This window comes from Mauremys mutica, chromosome 17 (genome assembly GCF_020497125.1).
Source record: "Mauremys mutica isolate MM-2020 ecotype Southern chromosome 17, ASM2049712v1, whole genome shotgun sequence".
Taxonomy (NCBI): domain Eukaryota; kingdom Metazoa; phylum Chordata; order Testudines; family Geoemydidae; genus Mauremys; species Mauremys mutica.
This window is the reverse complement of record NC_059088.1, coordinates 26,456,840-26,477,090: the sequence shown is the minus strand read 5'-3', so window position 1 is coordinate 26,477,090 and position 20,251 is coordinate 26,456,840. Positions and strand designations below refer to the sequence as shown.

Here is a 20,251-nt window from a genome sequence, read left to right as displayed (position 1 = left end):
CCGTAACGCCCCCTCTCCTCGGCCTGGCAGGTGGATGGAGCTGCTGGAGGAGGCGGTGCGGAACGCCACCTCCCCCCCAAAACGCCGGTCCCGGGAGCCGCCCATCCACAGGCCGGCCCCATCCAGGTGAGCAGCGCCACCCCGGGGGCCTCGCTGCAGCTGCCGCGGGGTGGGGCGGGAAGTGGGGACATCCTGGCCGCGGGGCCCGGGGGTCTGGCCTAGAAGCTCAGGCTGGGGGGCAGCAGAGCCGGGGTGGGGGCAGGGCCAGGTCTCCATTCCTGCTCGGAGCACTTGGGGATCTCCAAGGCCTGCCCTGGCTGACCCGGGAACAGAGCAGACTCCCCCAGTCCCAGGCTGGCTCCCGGCCCCCCTCCAGCGGCCGGGCCGTGAATAGAGCCCTGCGAATCTCACGCTGCCGTTTAGATCTCGAGGGACCCAGGGTCGATTCCCCCCGAGGCTGGGCGGCTGCCCCGTGTCGGCAGGGCGAGTCCCTCCCGGCTGCTAGAGCGGCTGGTGGCTCAGAGCCGTCGGTAATTAAGGCCCCGATCCTGTGGGTGAAGTGAAGCCTCCAGCCAAGTCACTGTTGCTCCGCGGTCCCGCCTAGGCCCTCGCTTTGGCCCCCAGCCGCTTGGCTGCCCTGCCACTGCCCGTCTAACTCGGCTCTTGTCCCCGCAGCCTGGTGCTGCAGGACCCCGATGTCTCCCCGATCCTCTCCCAAGCCGACAGCTCCGGGGCGGAGGTGGACGACGTCTCCTCAGGTGAGCTGCCCTCCCAGCCGGGGCGCCCCCCCACTCCCTCTGCCAGGGGGCTGAGACAGCCAGCAGCCTCCAGCCGCCCCTGTGGGGCCCGGAGCAGCAGCCCATATGTAGGTGGCGCCAGGGGAGCATGTGGGGTGGTAATGGGAACCCCCTGTGCGAGGATCTAGGTGTCTGACCGGCCCCACGCCAGGACCCCAGTTCCCGCTGCACGCTCGGCTCGCTCTGATCTCCTTGTGACGGGCTGGGGGCCGGCCCCCAGCCACTCTCCCCACCCCCCGCCCTTTCTGGGCCTGGCCCTCCGTCACCGCCTAATCCAAACGCCCTCTGTGATCTCTCGCCCCTGCCCAGCGGATGACAATCCCACCGACTTCCTGGGCAAGGGGAAGCATCCGGTGCTGCCGGAGGAGCCGGAGGCCGAAGGCAGCGAGGAGGAGGAGGAAGAGGGGGAGGAGGCGCCGGCTGCCCCGGTGCCGGCACAGAGCTCTGCGGAGTTAGATGAAGCTGGCGTGTCCGAGGCACCGGGGCCCAGCATGCACCTTTCCCTCCCGGGGCCTGTGTTGAGCGAGGGACTGGCCGAATCGGCCCTGGAGGACGGTGAGTGACGGCTGGGTCGTGATGCTGCTCATGGGGGCCCGTCCCTGGGGGGAGAGGAGGGCAGCTGCTTCTCCGAGCCAGAGCCTGGGCCTGAGCCGTCCCGTCTCGTCTCGCGCACACGGACGCGCGGTGTCTCCCGGCTCCGCCATCTAGCCCAGTGCGTGCAGAGGAGCAGGGGGAGGAGAAGCCCTGAGCTGGGGGTCAGGACTGAGGGGCACCGGCAGAGCTCTGGAGGGGGGGTTTGCCAGCGAGTGCTACCAGCCCCTTCACTCTCCCAGCCGGATCGGTGCCCCCCCCCCCCCCCCCGAAAGCTGTGGTGAGAAGGTTGCTTGGAGGAGGGTTTCTCGGCCCCGTGGTGCCCTCGTACTCCATCGGGCCAGATGTGTCCAGCCGCGCCCCTTCCGCGGGTGCCCCGGGACGCCTAGAATCAGCCCAGGCACTCGGTTCCCGTTGGGGGAGCGCCTGGCGTTGCTCCGCAGCGCCCCCTCTGGCTGAGCGAGGAGGTGCCGGCGTAGGCACCGAAGCCAGCCTGCATCCAGCCCTCCCTGGGTGGGGGCTTCCCTGCCAGGGCCCGGCCCAACCTGCTCGTCTTCTCTCCCCCTCCTAGTGGAGAACCTGCGGCATCTGATCCTGCGCAGCCTGCTGCCCTGCCGGGACCCGGAGCCCGAGGACGACCTGACCCCCACGCCCTCGGTGGCTGGAGGAGCCGCGCAGCCCTGGGACTCGGTGCTGTCCGGCCAGGACTCTGGCTGCCAGGAGCAGTCGGTGGAGCACTCGGGGCGGGGCGGCCCCCCCACGGACAGGGCTGGTCTCCTGGGCCCCTCGCCCAGCGCCAAGCTGGAGCCGGAGCGCCGGCCGAGCGCGGGGGGCGTGGAGGAGACGGGCTGGAGTTCAGACGGCGGTCGGGAGGCATCCCAGGAAGTGGAGAGGCCCCCGGCTGCGGAGGGGCAGGGCGGCTACAAAGTGGTCCGGAAAGGTAGGGGGAAGGTGGGGCCTCCGGGGGGGCGGCTCCTCCAGGCTTCAAGGGCTGGTCCCTGCTGTTGCCCCCGGACTCTTCTCCGCGGGGTTTGGCTACCAGGACAGCAGCTGCTTTGCATGGCCATGGGCTGGGGCAGAGCCGCATGGAATCCAGCGGGCTCCTGTCCCCCAGCCGAGGGCAGGGCGGTGGTTCCCCTCCCCTCTGTCCAGCGGGGGGCGGGGGTGAGAGAGCCCTGGGGGGACGCGCCAGCTGGATGCGTCCATCAGTCCTTTGTTAACCCTTGAGGCTGCGAGCCCAGGGGCGCCGTCCGGCCCCGTCTCCTGGGGCCCAGGGGCGGTCAGACCAGTCGTGTCAGTGACTGGCTCCTAGGGCGGCCGCTCTCCTTGTGTCACTAAATCCCTGCCCGCCTGGCGAGCCCGGTGATTTGCATGAGATCTGCCACCCTTGGGCTGCTGCAAACCCTCCTCTCTCTGTCTGGGCGTCTGGCACGAGCTGCTTCGCTGGGCACAGCCGGTGATTGGCTTCTGAGTCCTTCAATCAATCAATTTCTCTCTCCCCCCCTCCCCCCCCTTCTTCCCTCCCTGCTCTTTTCCCTGGTGTCTCTGCACAGCTGAGGTGGAGGGCACTAAGGATGCCACGCCCTTGGCAGACAGCAGCCAATCAGAAACTGAGTTGCATGAAGGAGGCGGAGCTAATGTAGATGGTAAAGAAAAAACCAAACCCCCTTTTTCCTCTTGGGCCGCAAGCAAGGCTAGAAAAGGGGGTCGCAGAGGGACTGAGCGGAGGCGCGGGAGAGGCCGCTGGCCAGGCCAGGGGCGGCTGGGAGGCAGGACGCCTGGGTTCCATCCCCAGCCCGAGGAGGAAGTGTCCTGCTGTGCCACTGGGCAGCTCCTCGATGGCCTGGTCCCGTCCTGGTTTCATCAGGAGTTGTTTGCCTGAGAGGCGACCGCAGTAGGTGGCAGGTCAAGGCAGAACGCTGCCCGCCTGTGTGAAAATGGCTCCCTGCACGTACCCAGAGCTGGTCCACCAGCTTCCCTGTCTCAGATGAGTCCCTGCTCGGACTCCGGGACGGCGTTCGACTTGGTACCGCTCGACATCTGGATTGAAAAGCTGGGACGATGTTCATTAAATGGATTAAAAACTGGCTCGCTGATAGATCTCCAGGTGTGACTAGGGACCTGTCACGGAGCGGCGCCTTGTCCAGTGGGGGCCCACGGGGATCAGTTCCTGGCCCTGCGCTATTTAATCCCTGACGTGGCTCTGTTTGGCTGAACAAAGAGAAGGTTAAGGGGAGACGTGATGGCGTCTACAGGCACCTGCACAGGGAACGAATATTTCATAGTCGGCTCCGCAGTCTAGCAGAGAGGGTCTGACATGAGCCAGTGGCCGGAAGATGAAGTGAGACAAATTCAGATTGGAAATACGGCGTCAGTTTTTACCAGCTGGAGCAATTGGCCGAGGGTGGTGGTGGATTCCCCGTCACTGACCATTTTGGAGTCGGGGATGGGAGGTTCTTCTGAAAGCTCCGCTCTGGGCATTATTTGGGGGCGGGTCTCTGGCCTGGCTGTGCAGGAGTCGGAGGAGGTGGTCACAATGGTCCCCTCTGGCCTGGGACTCCGTGAAACTGTCTGGATGCAGCTACGGGAGAGGGAGCTGGATTCGCTACCTGAATCCTGGCTGAATTTGCAGACAGTGACGCACCTAAATCAACAGTGCGGTAGTAACGGATCAGGGGGCTGCTTTTGCAGCGCTGCTGGGTGAGGGGGGGTGAGTACCCCCCCTCTGGCACATCAGGGCACTCGTCGAAGGGTGGAATTTTCAGAAGCGCCCGACTCGGCCTCAGCCCCACTGCCTTTCGAGGCTGGTTCAGGTTCTGAATAACGAATCCCCTGAATTAACTGTTGCAATCCTCTTCCCCAGCACTTTTCAGGCATAGCTCTCCAAGCGCTTCACTAGGGAGGTCGGTATCTTCATCCCCACTTGGCGGATGGGGAAACTGAGGCACGTGGCAATGAGGTGACTTGCCCCGGGGTCACCCAGCAGGCCCATGGCAGAGCTGGGGTTAGAAGGCTTGAGTTCCAGTCCAGGGCTCTATACACTAGGCCACGCTGCCTCCCGGTCTAGGCACCGTCTGCTTTGAAACCAGGACGTGGCACTTGTGAAAACGTTGCCGTAAGAACCGAAAGGCGACAGGGCTAAGGAGGCGTCTCAGTGATGTCAGTGGCCCTGATTTTGAACATATCGGCCCTGTAGGTTTCTACAGGGAGCGCAGAGTCCCCTGGGTACTGGACTCACAGGCTAAGCAGCTTTTCCTGTTCCCTGTAACGCAGGGAATTACTTCTACGTCAGCATGCCTGCCGGCCCTGCAGAGTCCTCCACTGAGCCGCCAGCCAGCCCCGTGGAGCAGCCCCCCAGCCCGCCTGGCCCCGCCCTCTGCTCCCGGCAGCACGACCAGGACAGCACGTCGGGCCCCGGCAGCCTTGATGGGGCCCCACCGCCCGAGCCGCCCGCCCCCAGCCTGGTGATCCAGGACGTTGACATGATCTTCCGGACGATAGAACAGCTCACGCTGAAACTCACCAGGCTAAAGGTGAGGGGGAGGTGGGGGGACGAAGGATCCTTTCCATTGAGGGCCGGGCCTGGCTCTGCCAGGTGACGGGAGCAGGGAAGAGGAGCTGCATCCGGTGCCACAGGGTGGGGAACCGGAGCCAGGCAGGGTAACGCCCCGCCGGAGCCCAGACTGGCGGGGCACCAAGGCCCTGTTACGCCTGCGAGGAGCCTGCAGGTGTCGCCGGAGCCGGCGGGGGGCCAGGGGAGACAGGGCTGGGGGGCGCCTGGCATGGGCAGAGGTCTGACGCCCCCGTTGCCACTGGCTTGTTTCTCCCCTGCTTGGCTCCTTCAGGACGTGGAGCTGGCCCATCGCGAGTTGCTGCGGTCTCTGGGAAGAGGTTCGTCGGCTGAGACCACCCCGGTGGGCGTCACCACGCTGGAGATGAGCCGGTGGCTGGAATGCCCGCCCAGCCCTGCCAGCGATCACTGCCCCTCCCCTGCCCGGCGAGGCTGCAGACCCCAGCAGCCAGCGAGCTCGGTAAGCGGAAGGGATCTCGCAAGCCCCACTGAACACGCCCTGAACCCCTTGCCCGGACCTGGAGCTGTTCCCACCGCGGTGCTTCCCCTGCTTGGTTCTGGGCCACTCACTTTCCTGGGGGCCAGCAGCAGGGCCGGGACCCAGCAAAGGCTGGAAGGGTCAATAATAAGATGGGTGAATGAAAGTGCCTCGTGTTAAAGGAGGATATTGATATAAAGGGCATCACAGGCACCTGGTGGGATGAGGATAATCAATGGGATACAGTAATACCAGGCTACAAAACAAGGACAGACCAGGTCGTGCTGGTGGGGGAGTGGCGCTAGGTGTGAAAGAAAGCGCAGAATGAAACGACGTAAAAATCTTAAATGAACCAAACTGTACCACAGCATGTCTCTGGCTAGTAATTCCATGCTCGAATAGCAGCAGGGATTATCCCCGGCCGCCTGGCCAGGATGGTGTCAGTGACTGTGAAATGCTCAGGGAGATCAGAGAGGCTGTTAAAATAAAAAACTCAGTAATAATGGGGGATTTCAACTCTCCCATATTGACTGGGTACATGTCACTCAGGACGGGATGCAGAGATCAAGTTTCTTGACACCTTAAATGGCTGCTTCTTGGAGCAGCTAGTCTGGAACCCACCAGGGGAGAGGCAATTCTTGATTTAGTCCTAAGTGGAGCACAGGATCTGGTCCAAGAGGTGAATACAGCTCTTGGTGGTAATCACCATAATATAATTAAATGTAACAGGCACCAGGGGATGGGTTGGCAGCCTGGAGCTTTGCCGACCATCCCTCTCAATCCTGCTTCTCTGCATCTCTTCCAGGCTGCCGAGCCGCCTCGGAGGAACCCCTCTGCACCAATGCCCTGCGAGGGAGGAGATCTCTCCAAAGATGGCTGGGAAGCTGGAGTGGCAGGGCACCCGCTGGACCCACCCAACCTGGGGAAAGCCCCCTGGGAGGTAGGGAAGCCCGAATGTTGAAACAGACCCGTGGAGGCTGCCACTGCTCCAAGCTTCCAGAACTGGAATCCTGCAGGGAAGCGCATGTTAGTTTCGGCTGATCTCGGTGTCTCGTCCTAGCCATGGGGCTGGACGGCCCTTTGCCTGGAGAGCGAGTGCCCGTCACCCTGCATGCTGCCTGCTGCTGGCAGGCCGGGCCCCCACCGCTGCCTCCACCTCTGTGCCCCCCACGGACAAGCGTCGTCCCTGTACACGAGAGCTGGAATATAGTCTGTCGAAATGCACTTTGTGTTTCTCTCCGTGCTGAGGAGCCCACGCGGTGGGTCCCGGCCCGCCCTCTCTGCTGATCAGATATAAATATGTATGTATGTGCATTGGGTTCTTGTAAATAACTGGACTGTATCCCGTGACCCTGCATTACATGGCCATTACCACTATCCCGCTCCCTGCCCAGCCGGGGGAAACGAGATGCCAAGTGGCCCGGTCCTCTTACCACTAGATGTTCCCTCTGGGCTTCTCGCTGTCTCCCCAGCCCTGTGACGCCAGAGCACACGCTGTTGGCATTAGCCGGCCTGTCTCCCTCCAGCAGATGCGCTGCCCCCTCCTTCAGGCAGAGGCTTTTCGGTAGGGGCTGTCTGGAAAACGCACATTGCTCCACTGGAATGGCTGGATCCCAGGGCGGGCAGCGGGCTGGGAAAACAGGACACCCCACGCCCGGGTCTGCCGTGGCAAAATCCCAGCGCTGCTTGGAGACAATCAGCCGGCTGGAGGGGTCGGAGGCTGCGTGGGGATTGTCTCTGCTGCGCTGCCTGGGGCCGGGAGAGCCCAGCCCATCGGATACGATCGCCCCTAACGGTGAGCTCAGCGCAGCACCGATCAGCTGCTGTGGCTGGAGGGAGGAGCTGGGAGGGCTCAGGGTAAGACCCCACTTCGCAATCAGCTTTTGTCTACTCGCAGGCTGCTGCGGCGTTGCCAGAGGCCAGGCCCTGGGCCTGCCCCCGCTCATCAGCCCCTGGCCCGATCCCACACACACACTAGCTAGAGGACTGACTGTTTGCTGTTCCATGATGTATAATCGGTTTTATTTTCTTCCCTTTACTGGTAAAGATTTTTTTTTTTTTTTTTAAAGAAAAGTGAAATATTCTTCCCTGGCTGGCGTGCGTGTGATCCTTCACCGGGGGGCCTGCTTCCCCCCTGCAGCATGGGAGACGGGGTCATTTGTTCCCAGCCCTCCTCTTCGCTGGGCCGTTAGTCCTGCCAGCCAGAGGGGTGTCTGGCCAGAGCCGGGAGCCGTTCTCCCTGTGCTGCCAGGGAGCAGTGTCATGGCTGGAGCAGAGAACGGGGGCCTGGGGGAAGAGAAACCCCCCTGCCCTGCCTTGCCCTGCCCAATGCTGCTGCTGGGAGTGGAATCGGCCCTGCACCCCCAGCTCGCCCAGTCCCTCGGCGGGGATGTCTCAGGGCTGGTCGACACGACTCGATTGGCCCGGCTCCATCGCTTCGGGGGTGAAAAATCCCCAGCCCGGAGCGACTTGGGGCGGCTGAGCTCAGGCCCCTGCAGCCAGCGCCTCTCGGGGAGGTGGAGTCACTGGACAGTGTCTATGCGGAGCTGTAGCTGGGCAAGTGAGGACGAGCCCGTCCCGGCTCCCCCGACGTGGGCACTGCACCGGGCCCTCATCCCTCTCCCCGGCCCGCAGGGCTCCGGACTGGGAACGTGGGAGTGGCCTGGCGGGGAGGAGGGCTCAGTGCTCTCGGGACCGTGCAGTTATGGGGTCACTGCCTCCGACCCAGGAGACCCCTTTCCTCAGAGCTTCCTCCCCACTGCCCCAGCCCCCGCGTGGATGGAGCCCTCCCGTGCGAGGAAGGGCCCTGAATTCCAGTGGGTGTACAGGGCTCCAGCCCCCCGCCCCTTAAAGTTAATGCTCCCCCCCAGAGCAGGTTGTGTCAAAGCTGTTTAATGGCAGGTGGGAACGGTACAGGCCGGGCCGGGCCAGAAATCCCACACAAGGGGCTGCCCTGGTGCTCTCCAGGCCCGCGGGACTCCTCTGCTCTCCAGTGAGCGGCTGCTTTCGCCCCTCCAGCCCCTAGCTGGGCGCAGCCAGCTCCTCGTCCGGCGCCTTGGGCAGCTGCCTGGAGGTGGGGTCGCGCGGCACCATCAGCTCCTGGAGCTTGGCAAAGGTCTTGCTGTCAGCGGGGAAGCGGTTTTTCTGAAAGGGCGGAAAGGGGGGCGGGTGGGCAAAGGGGAGACTCGCTTCCCCGCCTCCAGCCCACCCGGGGGCACGGTCGTGAATGAACAAGGGCCCTGGGGCTGGATACGCCCCCCCCCCCCACGTGCAGGAGCGTGGTACTCACCCCCAGAGACAGCCGCAGCAGGCCCATCTGCCACTTGACCCCAGCCGTGGCCTTGCTGGCCTGCTGCTGACTCTCCATGGCTGCCAGGAACGCTTTCAGGCCCTGCTCGGTGAGCTGGTTCCCTGGGGGAGGGAAGATGCGGCTCAGTGACTAGTTTAAACCCCATCACCTCTGGGAGGGGTTTGCCTGGGACCTCAGCCAGGGCCTGCGCCCACTGACGCTGGCACAGCTGCTGTGGGGCAGAGGATCGGCACCTGGCTCTAGAAGCACGAGCGTCTCCTGCCTTTGCTGGGGATCCGGCCGCCACAGGGAGCCCACGAGCCCCACGGCACTAAGGTGAGTGACCAGGCTGGGCCGCATGGAGGGAAGCGGAGAAGGGCGGGTGGCTCTGTGGGTAGGGCCTGGCCTGGCTGCAGGCCCCGCTCAGAAGGAAGGACACACGCAAGCCTGGCAGAGGCTGCTGCATCTCCGGCCCATTGCCACAGCTCCCAGCCCGGGGGACCCAGCGCCGCCAGGCGAGATGGTGGGTTTCCAGCCAGCCCCGGGCCCCGCGCCGACGTACAGCTGAGGTTTAAGTTGATGAGCACGCGGTTGCCTGGCAGGAAGACCTTCCCGTCGCGGTGCTCGGCCTGTTCCAGCAGCGGGTTCACGATCTCGGTGGGCTCCTGCACCTGGGCACGGAGAACGTTTCACCTTCGAGCAGGTCCCAGAGCTGCCAAGCTCGGCAGGCAGCCCCACTGCTTTGGCACTGCCCAGGATGGGGATCAGCCCATTGCTGGTTCTGATGTGGGGCAGGAGATGGGACATTTTGGCTGGAATCATCTTAGGCGCCGAAGGGAGTTGGGAGCAGGATCCCATTGATTTTCCCTGGGCAGTGGGCTCCTTTCTCCTCCAAACCCCTCTGGAAATCCCCAGCTTCATGCTGAGCCAATGGGGCCACATCTTTTCATCCCAAAGCAAGTCAGCCACCTCTGGAGCGGAACCAGGCAGCTGTCTGCACCATGCACAGCCGGTTAGAGCGAAGCCCACTGCACCCCCCCACAGCAGGGGCAGAGTGGAACTGAACCAGGAGCCACCACAGCAGCCCCGGGGGGACGTCAGTGACTGAGACTCCAGCCCCGAAGTGACCAGGAACTCAACTCTGCATCTTAGCCCAGAGCCAGGCTACTGCCCCACTAACCCAGTGCCCTGGGAGCCGGGAACGCGGAGCTGGCCAGGGCTCCCTCACCTCCAGCTCCGGCGGCAGGCTGCGCTTCTCCTTGGCGCCCGACTTGGTTCCTTTGCCTCGAACAGCTTTTTGCTCCGGGGTGGAAACCACTAAAGAGAGGGACACGGCCTGAGCTGGGTGAAACACTCACGAACGGAGCTGAGCCACAGGGGCCCCTCCCACGGGCCGGGCGCCCGGCTGAGAGAGGCATCGCCTCCGGCCACCTCCCGCTCTGGCACAGTTCATCTAGCTCCGTCGCCCGCTCTCCGGGGGTCCTTGCACACGGGACACGGTTAGAATTTCTACTCACTTTTCTTGGCTTGTTTAGCATCCTCCTTCTTCGCGGGCGCAATGGCTGGGCCGCCCGCGACCCCCCCGCCGCCTGCAGTGCTGGCCTGAGCTTTGTCCTCTTTCTTCGAAGGCTCCTGTAAGGAGTAGCACAGGCCCGAAGGGGGCGCTGACAGGCAGGCTCGGCAGCTCCTTAATATCTGTGGCTGTTTGCTAAGTCCCTTCCAGGCTTGACCCCACTTCGCTTTTGGCCCTTCTCTGGCCCAAGCGTGTAAACCACCAGCCCGACATGAACCCTGTTTGAAGGATGCAGGCACAGGAAAGCCCAGGGCCACCAAATGAACCCAGTGGCAGAGCTGGGAAAAGAACCCAGGAGTCCTGACCCCTAAGTCTCTGTTCTAACCATGAGCTCACACTCCCCCTTCAGAAATGAAACGAGAACCCAGGAGTCCCGAGGGTCACTCCCCAGAGCAGCGCCACGCGCAGGTCCTGGCCGCTGCGATCTCCCGATGCTTCCGAAGAAGCGGATCTTTGGGAGCCACTCGCTGTGGGGTTAAGCCCTGGCTCCCAGGCCGGTTGGACACGCCTGGATCTCAGCGTCCCTGGGAAGGGCTGCGTGGAAGCCATCCTGCTCGGGTCAGCCCACACCCCTCACCTTTTTCTTGGACCCGCTCTTAATCTGCTTGGCCACCTGCAGCTTGTCGATGGTGGTGTTGCTGATGAGGCTGGAGGGACGCTCGCTGCTTTTGGCATCTGCATGTCTCAGAGGCTGGAACCCAGACCCAGAGGGATTTTAACAGAGATTCGGACACCACGGGCTGTCTACATTTGCTACCTTTAGGACTCTAGGCAGCACTAACTCTAGCAACTCCCAGCATGGGATTTTGACTGGCTTAGAACCAGGGAGACTCAGATCCTCAATAGTGTGAGCTAAAGGAGTGATGCCACTAGGTGGCAGCAGTAGTAGGCTGTTATCCTTCAAGTAGCTCAGAAAGTAGAGGGGAATACAGTACACACCAGGGTAAATCTTGTTACCCTCAGCGACCTGGTTCCATGGAGCTCTGAGTTTGGCCTGCCATTGCAGGAAAGAGGTCAGGCGCTAACACCCCCGCCCCCAAAGTGAATTGATCTGTCGCCCTCTGGTGGGTGCGCATGGCCTGGCAGGAGCCTTACCGACCGGGACCGCTCCTGGGATTCCTTCTCCAGCAAAAGTCGCCTCCTTTCCACGACTTCGGTGTGAGTTAAAGCGAAAGGTCCCAGAACCTAACCCAAAGCAATGGCAGAGTCAGTGCTGCTCAGTCTCTCGGTCACAATAGCTTAACTCCCGCTCCTCCACCCCACAGACGGGGCAGCCCGGGACCTCGGCACCACTTCAATCCCTGTCACTTCTCTGACCACGCCCGAGCTCGCAGGCGTTACAACGGCCTGAGCCAGAGAGGTGCTGGGTGCCTGATGAGCATGCCGGGTCCCTCGGGATCAGGTCCCGAATTTCCAAGCTCAGGTCCTGCTCCCGCAAAGGGATGTGCTAGTGCGTCCCGTGGAGCTGATTCTTTTCGGTCATTCGCGGGGGGGCTGGGCAGCAGGGATTAGCCCTGGAACTTCCCGCTGCAGGATCGAGGCCTGGTGCAGGTCAGGCCTGGCCTGCGTGAGAGGAGAGCTGGAGACGGGGAGAAGAGCTGCTTCTGCTCTTTTGTGCCAGCTGAAGATGTTTTACACGTTAGAAATGCAGCTGGTTTCTCTCCCTCGCTGACTCTATGGAGAGCTCGGAGTTCAGGCGGCGCTTGGCTAGGGATCCTGCTTAGCTGGGAGAGGATGGGATTTTGATTCAGACTGATTCAAGCTCTCTGTTAATGTGCATTCAACTCAAATGTCTTTTAATGGCTGGGAGAAAAACTCTTTAGTTAAAGAGCCGCCACTAATGTCTCTTTGGTGAGAGAGCTCCAGATCCACAACTCGGAGTCCTCCATCGAGCCCTCCACCCCCACTAGATGTTCCTGATGAAAATGGCCACACTGGGTCAGACCAAAGGTCCATCCAGCCCAGTGTCCTGTCTTCCCACAGTGGCCAAGGCCAGGTGCCCCAGAGGGAATGAACAGAACCGGGAATCATCAAATGATCCATCCCCTGTCGCCCATTCCCAGGTTCTGGCAAACAGAGGCGGGGACACCCTCCCTGCCCAGCCTGGCTAATAGCTGTGAAGGGAGGGAGCAGTGGACGCTGGGCCGAGTGAAGAAGTGTTTTAAAGGGTAAATCCATCCCCTGGGCTGAAGAGCAAAGGCCTCTCCCTGGACGCACCTCTGCGAGCTTGTGGGCTCCCTGGTCTCCGATCTGATTGTGTGCCAGAGACAGGCACAGCAGAGAGCGATTCAACCGCAAGCCCTGGTCCGGCCCGGGAGGCGGCGGCGGCAGGACACAGACATGCAAGGAAAGGAAAAGAACTGTCAGCCCTGGACGCTGGACCCTCCATCCGGCCGGGCTGGCTTCCCGGCACCGGCTCCTCCTGCCGATGGCCCAGTTCCTGTGCCGAAGGGGAGTTCAGTCCTTCCACGGCCCAACCCATCCTGCTGCGAGCTCACCACCTGGGCTCAGCCTGCGCTGGGCTCTGGGAACGCCCAGGGCTACGCAGCGGGTGGACTTCGAGTACTGGCTCCGGCCAGACTGGATTGGCAGGAGAACACGCAAAGCTCCAGCCTGTGCAGTTCCATCTCTCGTTTCCCTCCACAGCCTCAGCCAGTAAGGCTCCTCCAGCTGCCTGTTCCCGTCCACATGAGAGAGCTGGACTTAAACTGGTTTAAAAAATAACCTAGTGGCAAGGCTAGGATTTGAAGCCAGGCCTCCAGGGCAGTGCACAAGGCCCCTGTCCCTCACTTGGAGACCAGCTGTCTCCTCTATAATGCTCATACCCCAGTGCAGCCAGTCGCTCGCTCTCACCCCTCACCTCCGCGATGTAGCCTGCCCCCAGGTCCGAGATGTTGTTGAAGCTGAGGGTCAGCGAGACCAAGCTCTTGTTGGAGGACTTCAGCGTGGAGAGGGCTTGGCCGATCAGCTTGGCGTCGTCGTCACCGATGTTGTTGTTTCTCAGCGACACGTGAGCCAGCCTGCAGGGGCGTTGGGGAGAGTTTCCGATCAGGTCTGGTTGGACTGTCCTGCTCTCGGGGAAGGGACAGAGAGGCCCTGGGAGTGGGGCGGGGGCTCCAGGACTGAGCCTTGAAGCAGGCGGGAGGATCCCAGCCACGCTCTGCCTGGGGCGTGGAAGGGTAGGAGGGAAGGAATCCGCACCCCATGCGCTGGACTCTGTGTGGGCACCTTGCCGACGGGCTGAGGACTTTGGTTATGAGAGTCTGAGACAAAGTATCCCATCCCGCCCAGTGATCCTCAGCCCTCCTCCCCCCTGGGACCTCCCTCCCAGGAGTATCCCCCAGGATCCCGCCCATCGCCCCAGAGCAGATGCAGTGGTCTGGAATTTCCCTTCCCTCCCCCAGCACAGTATCTGCCCCAAGCAGGTTAACTAGCACCACTCCCCGGGACCCCTGGGTCTCCGATTCAGAAGGAACTCACGTGCTCTCCTCTCCAATCAGCCTGTAGAAGGACCCCTCGGCCAACGGGTTCCCCTCCAGCATTAGTGTCCTGCAGGGAAAAGCAGAAACTCACCAAGGTGCCAGAGACGTCGCTTGGCCTGCAGAAATGCAGCTACCTCTGGAGTGGAACACTGCAGCTGCTTCACAGTGACAAAGAAACACTACACAACAGCCTGGAAGGGAAAGTGGAGAATACTGTACCCCACTGAAAAGGTGGGGGGAATCTGAGGTAGGCAGCAGGCACCGCGCTAGGGCTTTGGGCAGGACAGTGGAGTTGGCGGCTCTGCTCTGGCAGGGAGTACCATGGGGCTGGCAATGACCTTGACAAAGCACCGCCTTCAGGTCCCATCTCACTGGCTCCTTCAAGGATGGCTACATTGAATGGGGTCCCCGCTCTGAGCACCCCCAGCCCCGCGGCTTAGTTCTCGCTTACTTGAGGGCGGGGCAGTTGGGTAGGATAGCGATCAGAGAGAGGAGCGAGAGATCCGTCAGGCCGACCTTCCAGAGGCTGCAAGAAGAGAGACACGGTAGCCCTAGCAGCAGCATGAACTCAATAAGAGAGATCGCAAAGCAGTCTCATCCCCAGATGGGGAAACTGAGGCACGGGGAGGCGAAAGGAGTTGCCCAAGGTCACAAAGTGAGGCAAGGGCAGAGCCAGGCCCCCAAGCCAGGCCCCCAGGCCCCTGCTCAAACCCCTTCACCAATATCTGCTTTTCAAAAGCTAATGCAGGTGCTTCCCAGCACCCAGCGTTCTGGAGCCCCCAAACCAACTATTGGTCTTGAAGAGCTAGCAGGGTCCCCAGCCTGATCCCAGTCCCAGTGTCCCAATTACCCCACCCACTTGGAGGACACCAAGATCCGGCTCTCAGAGAGGCAAGAGCCAATGCGCTGGGAGGCGGCAAAACGCCTTAGAGGGAGGCTTGGCTACCGAGGATTTAGAGAACTGAACTCCCCCTGTATCTTCCTTGCCCGTCTCTGGGCCCTTTCAGCCAAACAGCTCCGGGCACTGCCCAGCCCCTCACTCACTGAACAGCCTGCAGGTTGGCCAGGGCGGGCAGGCACTTGCTGAAAACACCCAGCATTTTCTCTTCAATTTTCCAACCTGCCAGAGAAAAAACAGATGGAACTGGTTCTACCGAAGAGAAAACCAGCCAGAATGCGATCCCTCACCCCTGCCCTCCACTGCCCCTTGGCTCCCCTGCCAGCTTGGAGGCCAGGTCGAAACGGCACGGCTAGCTGCCGGGTTCTTGTAGGGCCTACGTTTCTTTAAAAGGCTCCAGAGGCGATCGTGGCAATTACAGGCCTAACTTCAGTACCAGGCACATTGGTTACCACTGTGGTAACAGAATTAACGCACACGGCTCTCGTGAAGGGCAATCAAGCCTCCCCAATCTATTGGAAGCCTTTGAGGGGGTCAGTGAGCATGTGGACATGGGTGATCCAGTGGACAGTTTACTTGGACTTTCAGAAAGTCTTTGACAAGAGAGGAGGCGCGGGCAGTGCCCCTGAATTACTGCCGGCGCCCGGTTTGAATCAGGCTCCCCCCGCTCCTGCTTTACAGTGCTGAGGGGGCTATTCGGAGTGAGCTGAGCCCCTCACCTCGCAGGAAGATCTCACGGACGCTCTTGGGGTCGTCATGCTCCAGCTCGGTCTGGATGCAGGGCCGGAAGTAGGCGTACTTGCTCTGGATCTGGGTGAGGCTGGCTGGGACCTCCTTCTCGGCCGGCATGTCGCTTTCCTCTGCCAGGCAGAGGGCAACCGGTCACTCGGGGGCGGGGGCACCAGGCCCAAGGGAAACTTCTGCAGCGCCAGGCGAAGGGACATGCAGGCTGCTGCCCGTGTCAATCACTCCACGCTGCCCCACCGTGGAGAGCCCATCCCCTTATAGCTGCATGGGCCTCTCTTCCCTACACTCCGCCTTCACTAGGGCTGCGGATGCTGGAAGACACGTTAAACCCCTCTGGGGCTACACTGCCCTCCCAACCTGTTTAACTAGAGCTTCCTGCCCCTGAAACGGGTGGGACTGAAACAGACACCCACACAATCTCCCTGCGCCAGTCCTCTGCAGCTCACAGCCCAGATGCATCCCCCCCAGCATCCCCTCGGTGAAAGCTGCTTTAGCTGTGATTTCCCCAGGGCCCTGACCCCAACTGGGCCAGCTCCCTCAGCCAGGCCACTCACCCCAACTCTAGCCAGGTCCCCCAACCCAAACCTGGACCTCACTTGCAAGCTGGAGAACACACAGAGCTCGGCCTGCACGAACAACGAAGCGCGCGACCCTCTGATAAGCTGGGACTCATTTCTTTGCCTTCCGGCATCTGAAGTTCTAGAAGTTACGTTTCCCAGCTTTTCTCTGCAACACCAAGGGTTGGAAAGGGCCTTGTTCTTTCCGTGAAAGTGGAGCTTCTCCAGAACGCAGAGAACTCCGGGAGCTGGGCCCTTGAGAAAACCCTGAATCCTGCGAGGCTCGAGCGCTGTTCCCAGCACATACCCCTGCCGCCTTGCAGAACCAGCTCGGAAAGGCTCCTGGGAAACGCTCTCGCCTGGACGTCCAAGGCTGCTTGCAAGCAGGGAGGGCCTGGGGCTAGGCTGCAGGCCGGTGAAGATGCACCGAGCGCAGGAAGGAGCTTAGATGGGGGGCTGCTCTCATCTGCCTCAGGTTGCTAAGGGGCAAATGCCTGAGACTAGCCAGAGCCCAGCGTGTCCGTGCCATAAGCCATAGGGTGGTTAGAACACACCGTGCTCCGGCTATTGGCTAAACTGACATGATGGGGGCTGGCAGAGCTGGCCTGCCTGCTCTAAGCCAGCTGGGGAGCCCCTTACCCAGCAGTATTCATGGGGAGGGGGGGAGATCGGCTGCCTTCAAATCTTGTAAAGCCTTCAGTGCAGGGTAAAGGGAGCCACAGAGCGATGGGATGGGGCCCCTTGCTGGTACAAGAACCCTTCGGCCGCCCTCCTAAGTGCCACCTCTTCTCTCCTAGAAGCTCAGCTCCAGCCTGCGGGAGAGAGAACTGGACCCCTCCCAGCTCTCAGTCCCCATCCCCTTCCCTGCACGGAGCAGAGCGCTCAGCACCATGCAGGGCACGAGGCCAGGAGGATAAACTCGCCTTGGTGCAGCACCTGGGGCTGCCTGATTCCCATCCCACTTTGCACCAGGCTGTTGATGGCCTCGCCTTGGCTTTATTAGCCCCCAAGCTGCCCTCTGGGAGCCTGTGGCAACTGGACCCTTGGGTCCTGCTTCTGTAAAGGGGCAACTGACAGTCTGTTCCCAGGAAATGTGCCAGAGAGGCCAAAGAAAGGGACAGAGCCAGCCGGGCCTCCCCAGAACAAGGGAAACTTCGAGACACATGGGCCCGGTGGGGGACCACCCCCAACACAGCAGCTTGGTGAGTGTCCAGCAGGGGGAGCGCGACCGGGCCCGTGAGAAGCCCTAGAGGCAGCGAATTCCAGCTGACACTCAGCAAAGACAGAGATGAATTCCCAGTACTCCCAGTCCCACCCTTTGCCTCACCTGGCGGGAAGAGGTTAGAGGCAGACTGCAGCCTAACTGTGACCTTGGGGATTTTGGTGAGTCCGGCGCGGGAGCACAGCTCATTGAAATCCTGCTCCAGGATGCCTGTGCACTGATACTCCTCTGCGGAAAGAGCAGGCCAGCAGTCACTCCCTCCAAACCCGGCCATTCCCAGAGCCCCGTCTGCGCTAACAGCATCTTCCACTTCCTCTGCCCACGCGAGCTAGTCGCAGAGACTCTTCACCCAGCACAGAAGTGCCCCACCTCTAGGCTGGAGCGTGGCCGCGTTTTAACAACCCACAGCAACACCACAACAGCTCAGGCCAAGTGATGAACCTTGCAAGGGCAATTCAGTTAGCTTCAATGGGAGGACCCACCTGCCTACAGTTTGAGCATCGCCGAGGTCAGGCGTGGCCAACCTGTGGCTCCAGAGCCACCTATGTCTCTTCAGAAGTTAATACCCGGCTCCTTGTCTAGGCACCGACTCCCGGGCTGGAGCTACAGGCACCAACTTTCCAATGTGCTGGGGGGGGCTTACTGCTCAACCCCTGGCTCTGCCCCAGGCCCTGTGCCCACTCCACCCCTTCCCTGAGCCGGCCGTGCCTTCGCTCCCTCCCACCCCCGGCCACAAAACAGCTGATCGGGAGGGGCGGGGAGGGAGGCGCTGATTGCTGGGGGCTGCTGACGTATTACTGTGGCCAAAGGCAGCTCGGGCCGGCTTTTCCAAAAGAGCCCAGCTCCCAGGCAGCCACCTGCCGACGGGCCAGATTTCCTGGCCCCTGGCGTTATATGAGCAGGACCCGCCGCCCGCCTCAGCCAGTTAACTGAGCCTCCTGGTGGCGTCCTTGCCAGGGAACAGAGCGATGGGGGGGTCCTCACCTTCGCCATGTGGGTCACTCCTTTTAGCCGCGTTCTTTCCTTCCTCCTCAAGGCTCAGGCCAGCCCCTTTCTCCTTGGCCCCCCGCTCCCCCTTCTTCCCCATAGCGCCGCTCTACGGGGCACTGGAGGAAAACAAGACGGGCTGGGCTGGTACCACGTTCAGAGCCAAGAGCGCTGCCCTTTCGCCCCAGGGGCTTTTGTGTCCCCCACCCCAGTTTATGTTTTTGGTCCTTGATGCCTTTGCTCCCAGGGGCAAGAAACCCCACCCCACGGCCAGGGGGGTGACGCCTGCACACGCCTGGGGGCGCTGCACGGGGACGGGCTGTGGCACAGAGGGGCCGGATGGGCAAAGGGAGGATCTGGCGCACGTCTGGGTTGGGGGCATGGCCGGAGATACAGGGCGAGAGATGCTGCTGCGGGGGGTGGATGATCCCTGGGCGACGGGAGGCATGTTGGGTGGGGGAGGTCTCTCTGATTGGGGAAGAGGGGGGAGGGGGAAGCTCCCTGGCTGGGGAGGGTGTCGGGTGGGAGTTTCTGGTGAGGGGAGAAGTAGTGGGTTCCCGGTTGGGGGGTCCCTGGCTGTGGTGTGTGTGAGGGGGTCCCCTGGCCCAAGGGGGGTCCCTGGATTCAGTGTGTAGGGGCGTACTGGGGGCTGGCAGGGGTCCCTGGATGCGGTGTCACGGGGGGGAGGAGCCTGGCTGGGGGGGGTGCGGCAGGAGTGGGGGGTCCCTGGCCGTGGAGGGGGGGTGTCCCTGGATTCAGTGGGTAGGGGCGTACTGGGGGCTGGCAGGGGTCCCTGGTTGGAAGGGGGGGGGTCCCTGGATGTGGTGTTGGGGGGGGGTTCCTGGCTGGAGGTGGGGGGAGTCTCCCTGGCCACGGTGTGTGTGTGGGGTGGGGGCCATCCCTGGCTGCAGTGTGCATGGGGGGGGGCCGGGAGCCTGGCCGGGAAGGGGGGGCCCAGCTGCAGTGTGTGTGTGTGGGGGGGTCCCTGGACTCGGTGTGTAGCGGGGCACCGGGGGGCCTGGCCGGGGTCCCTGGATGGGGTGTCTGGGGGGGGGGGTCCTGGCCGGAGGCGGGGGGGGCTCTGGAGGGGGGGCGTTCCTGGCCGCGGTGTGGGGAGGGGAGAAGGGGGCGGGAGCCGCATCGCCCCACCTGAGCCGGGGGGGCGGCGGCGGCTCCGCTTGCGGCCTCCACGGCCGGGCCCAGCGCGTGTCCCCATGGCAACGCGGGGCCGGCCCGGCCCGGCGAGGGGGCGGGGCCAGGGCGAGAGTGGGGCGGGGCTGCCTGAAGGGGCGGGGGCCCGATGGAGGGGGGCGGGGGCTGTCGGAGAGGGGCGGGACCCTGGACAGCCCCGCCCCGCTCTCCCGGACCCTCGCTAGCCCCCATCATATGAAGGGGTCACCCTTGCCATGACATTTGGGGGAGGGGGTCCAAGTTACCATGGTAACCCCTGTGTGAATGATGGAGCAGAGGCGTCCCCATGCCCCCCCATCCCCCAAACCTGGTGCCATGGGCACCGACAGACCCTGTGACCATTGCGGGGGGGGGGGGCACCACCCTGTTCCTGTGGAAACGGCGGGTCCTGTCACCCTTATAATCAGGAGCAGCATGGAAGGGTCAGCAGCAGCATGACGTCCAGCCTCAGTTTCCCCATGTGTACAATGGGGATAACAATCTGTCTCTCGTTGGCACGTCAGCTCTTCGAGGCAGGGACTGCCTCTCAGTCTGTACAGACAGCGCCTAGCGCAACGGGGCCCCACTTTTGGTTGGGGCCTCGAGTTGTTACTGGAACCCCTCCAGCCCAGCCCCTCCTCGCCAAAGGGTGACATTTGGGAGTCCAGTGTCTTTGCTCACCCCAGGTCCTGGCTAATCTCATAGTCCAGGGGTTCTCAAACTTGGGGTCGGGACCCCCTCAAGGGGCCATGAGGTTATTATGGGGGGGGGGGTCACGCACTGTCAGCCTCCACCCCAACCCTCGCTTTGCCGCCGGCGTTTATAATGGTGTCAAATATATGAAAAAGTGTTTTTAATGTATAAGGGGGGGGTCACACTCAGAAGCTTG

The 20,251-nt window shown here is 62.4% G+C and overlaps 2 protein-coding genes across 16 annotated transcripts in view; one reads left to right on the top strand and one right to left on the bottom strand.

Moving 5' to 3' along the window:
• Positions 1-6,749, top strand: part of ARHGEF11 (Rho guanine nucleotide exchange factor 11) — a 71,517-nt gene extending 64,768 nt beyond the window's left edge. For 10 of the 11 annotated variants that reach the window (XM_044992039.1, XM_044992037.1, XM_044992035.1 and 7 more), the window contains 8 exons: positions 31-126; positions 676-758; positions 1,107-1,352; positions 1,960-2,328; positions 2,942-3,034; positions 4,662-4,921; positions 5,234-5,419; positions 6,243-6,749. In XM_044992039.1, coding sequence (XP_044847974.1) covers positions 31-126; positions 676-758; positions 1,107-1,352; positions 1,960-2,328; positions 2,942-3,034; positions 4,662-4,921; positions 5,234-5,419; positions 6,243-6,398 — 1,489 coding nt within the window. In that variant the 3' untranslated portion in view covers positions 6,399-6,749. The remainder of the gene's footprint in view (positions 1-30; positions 127-675; positions 759-1,106; positions 1,353-1,959; positions 2,329-2,941; positions 3,035-4,661; positions 4,922-5,233; positions 5,420-6,242) is intronic. The other variant, XM_044992038.1, reaches the window with a different exon arrangement.
• A 147-nt stretch (positions 6,750-6,896) lies between these two features.
• LRRC71 (leucine rich repeat containing 71) lies at positions 6,897-19,428 on the bottom strand. Of its 5 annotated transcripts, none has more exons than XM_044992041.1 (16): positions 19,342-19,428; positions 18,190-18,311; positions 17,311-17,433; positions 15,399-15,539; positions 14,826-14,901; positions 14,233-14,307; positions 13,780-13,848; positions 13,160-13,319; positions 12,517-12,639; positions 11,395-11,484; positions 10,877-10,990; positions 10,244-10,358; positions 9,907-10,043; positions 9,289-9,391; positions 8,727-8,848; positions 6,897-8,581 (listed from the first exon to the last, which is right to left on the bottom strand). In XM_044992041.1, the coding sequence occupies exons 2-16, from the start codon at positions 18,290-18,292 to the stop codon at positions 8,459-8,461; spliced, it is 1,674 nt and encodes a 557-aa protein (XP_044847976.1). In that variant the 5' UTR covers positions 18,293-18,311; positions 19,342-19,428; the 3' UTR covers positions 6,897-8,458. The 5 variants fall into 5 exon arrangements, with proteins under 5 accessions (XP_044847976.1, XP_044847978.1, XP_044847979.1 ...); XM_044992043.1 differs by having other exon boundaries at positions 9,289-9,397; positions 9,955-10,043; XM_044992044.1 differs by having other exon boundaries at positions 9,955-10,043.
• Positions 19,429-20,251: the final 823 nt, after the last annotated feature.

Coding starts and splice junctions, on each gene's coding strand:
- LRRC71 (XM_044992041.1), bottom strand. CDS start 18,292: ATGGGGAAGAAGGGGGAGCGGGGGGCCAAGGAGAAAGGGGCTGGCCTG. Junction 13,849..14,232: donor CCCAACTGCCCCGCCCTCAA/GTAAGCGAGAAC, acceptor TTTTCCCTGCAG/GACACTAATGCTGGAGGGGA. Junction 10,359..10,876: donor AGAGCGGGTCCAAGAAAAAG/GTGAGGGGTGTG, acceptor TACTCCTTACAG/GAGCCTTCGAAGAAAGAGGA.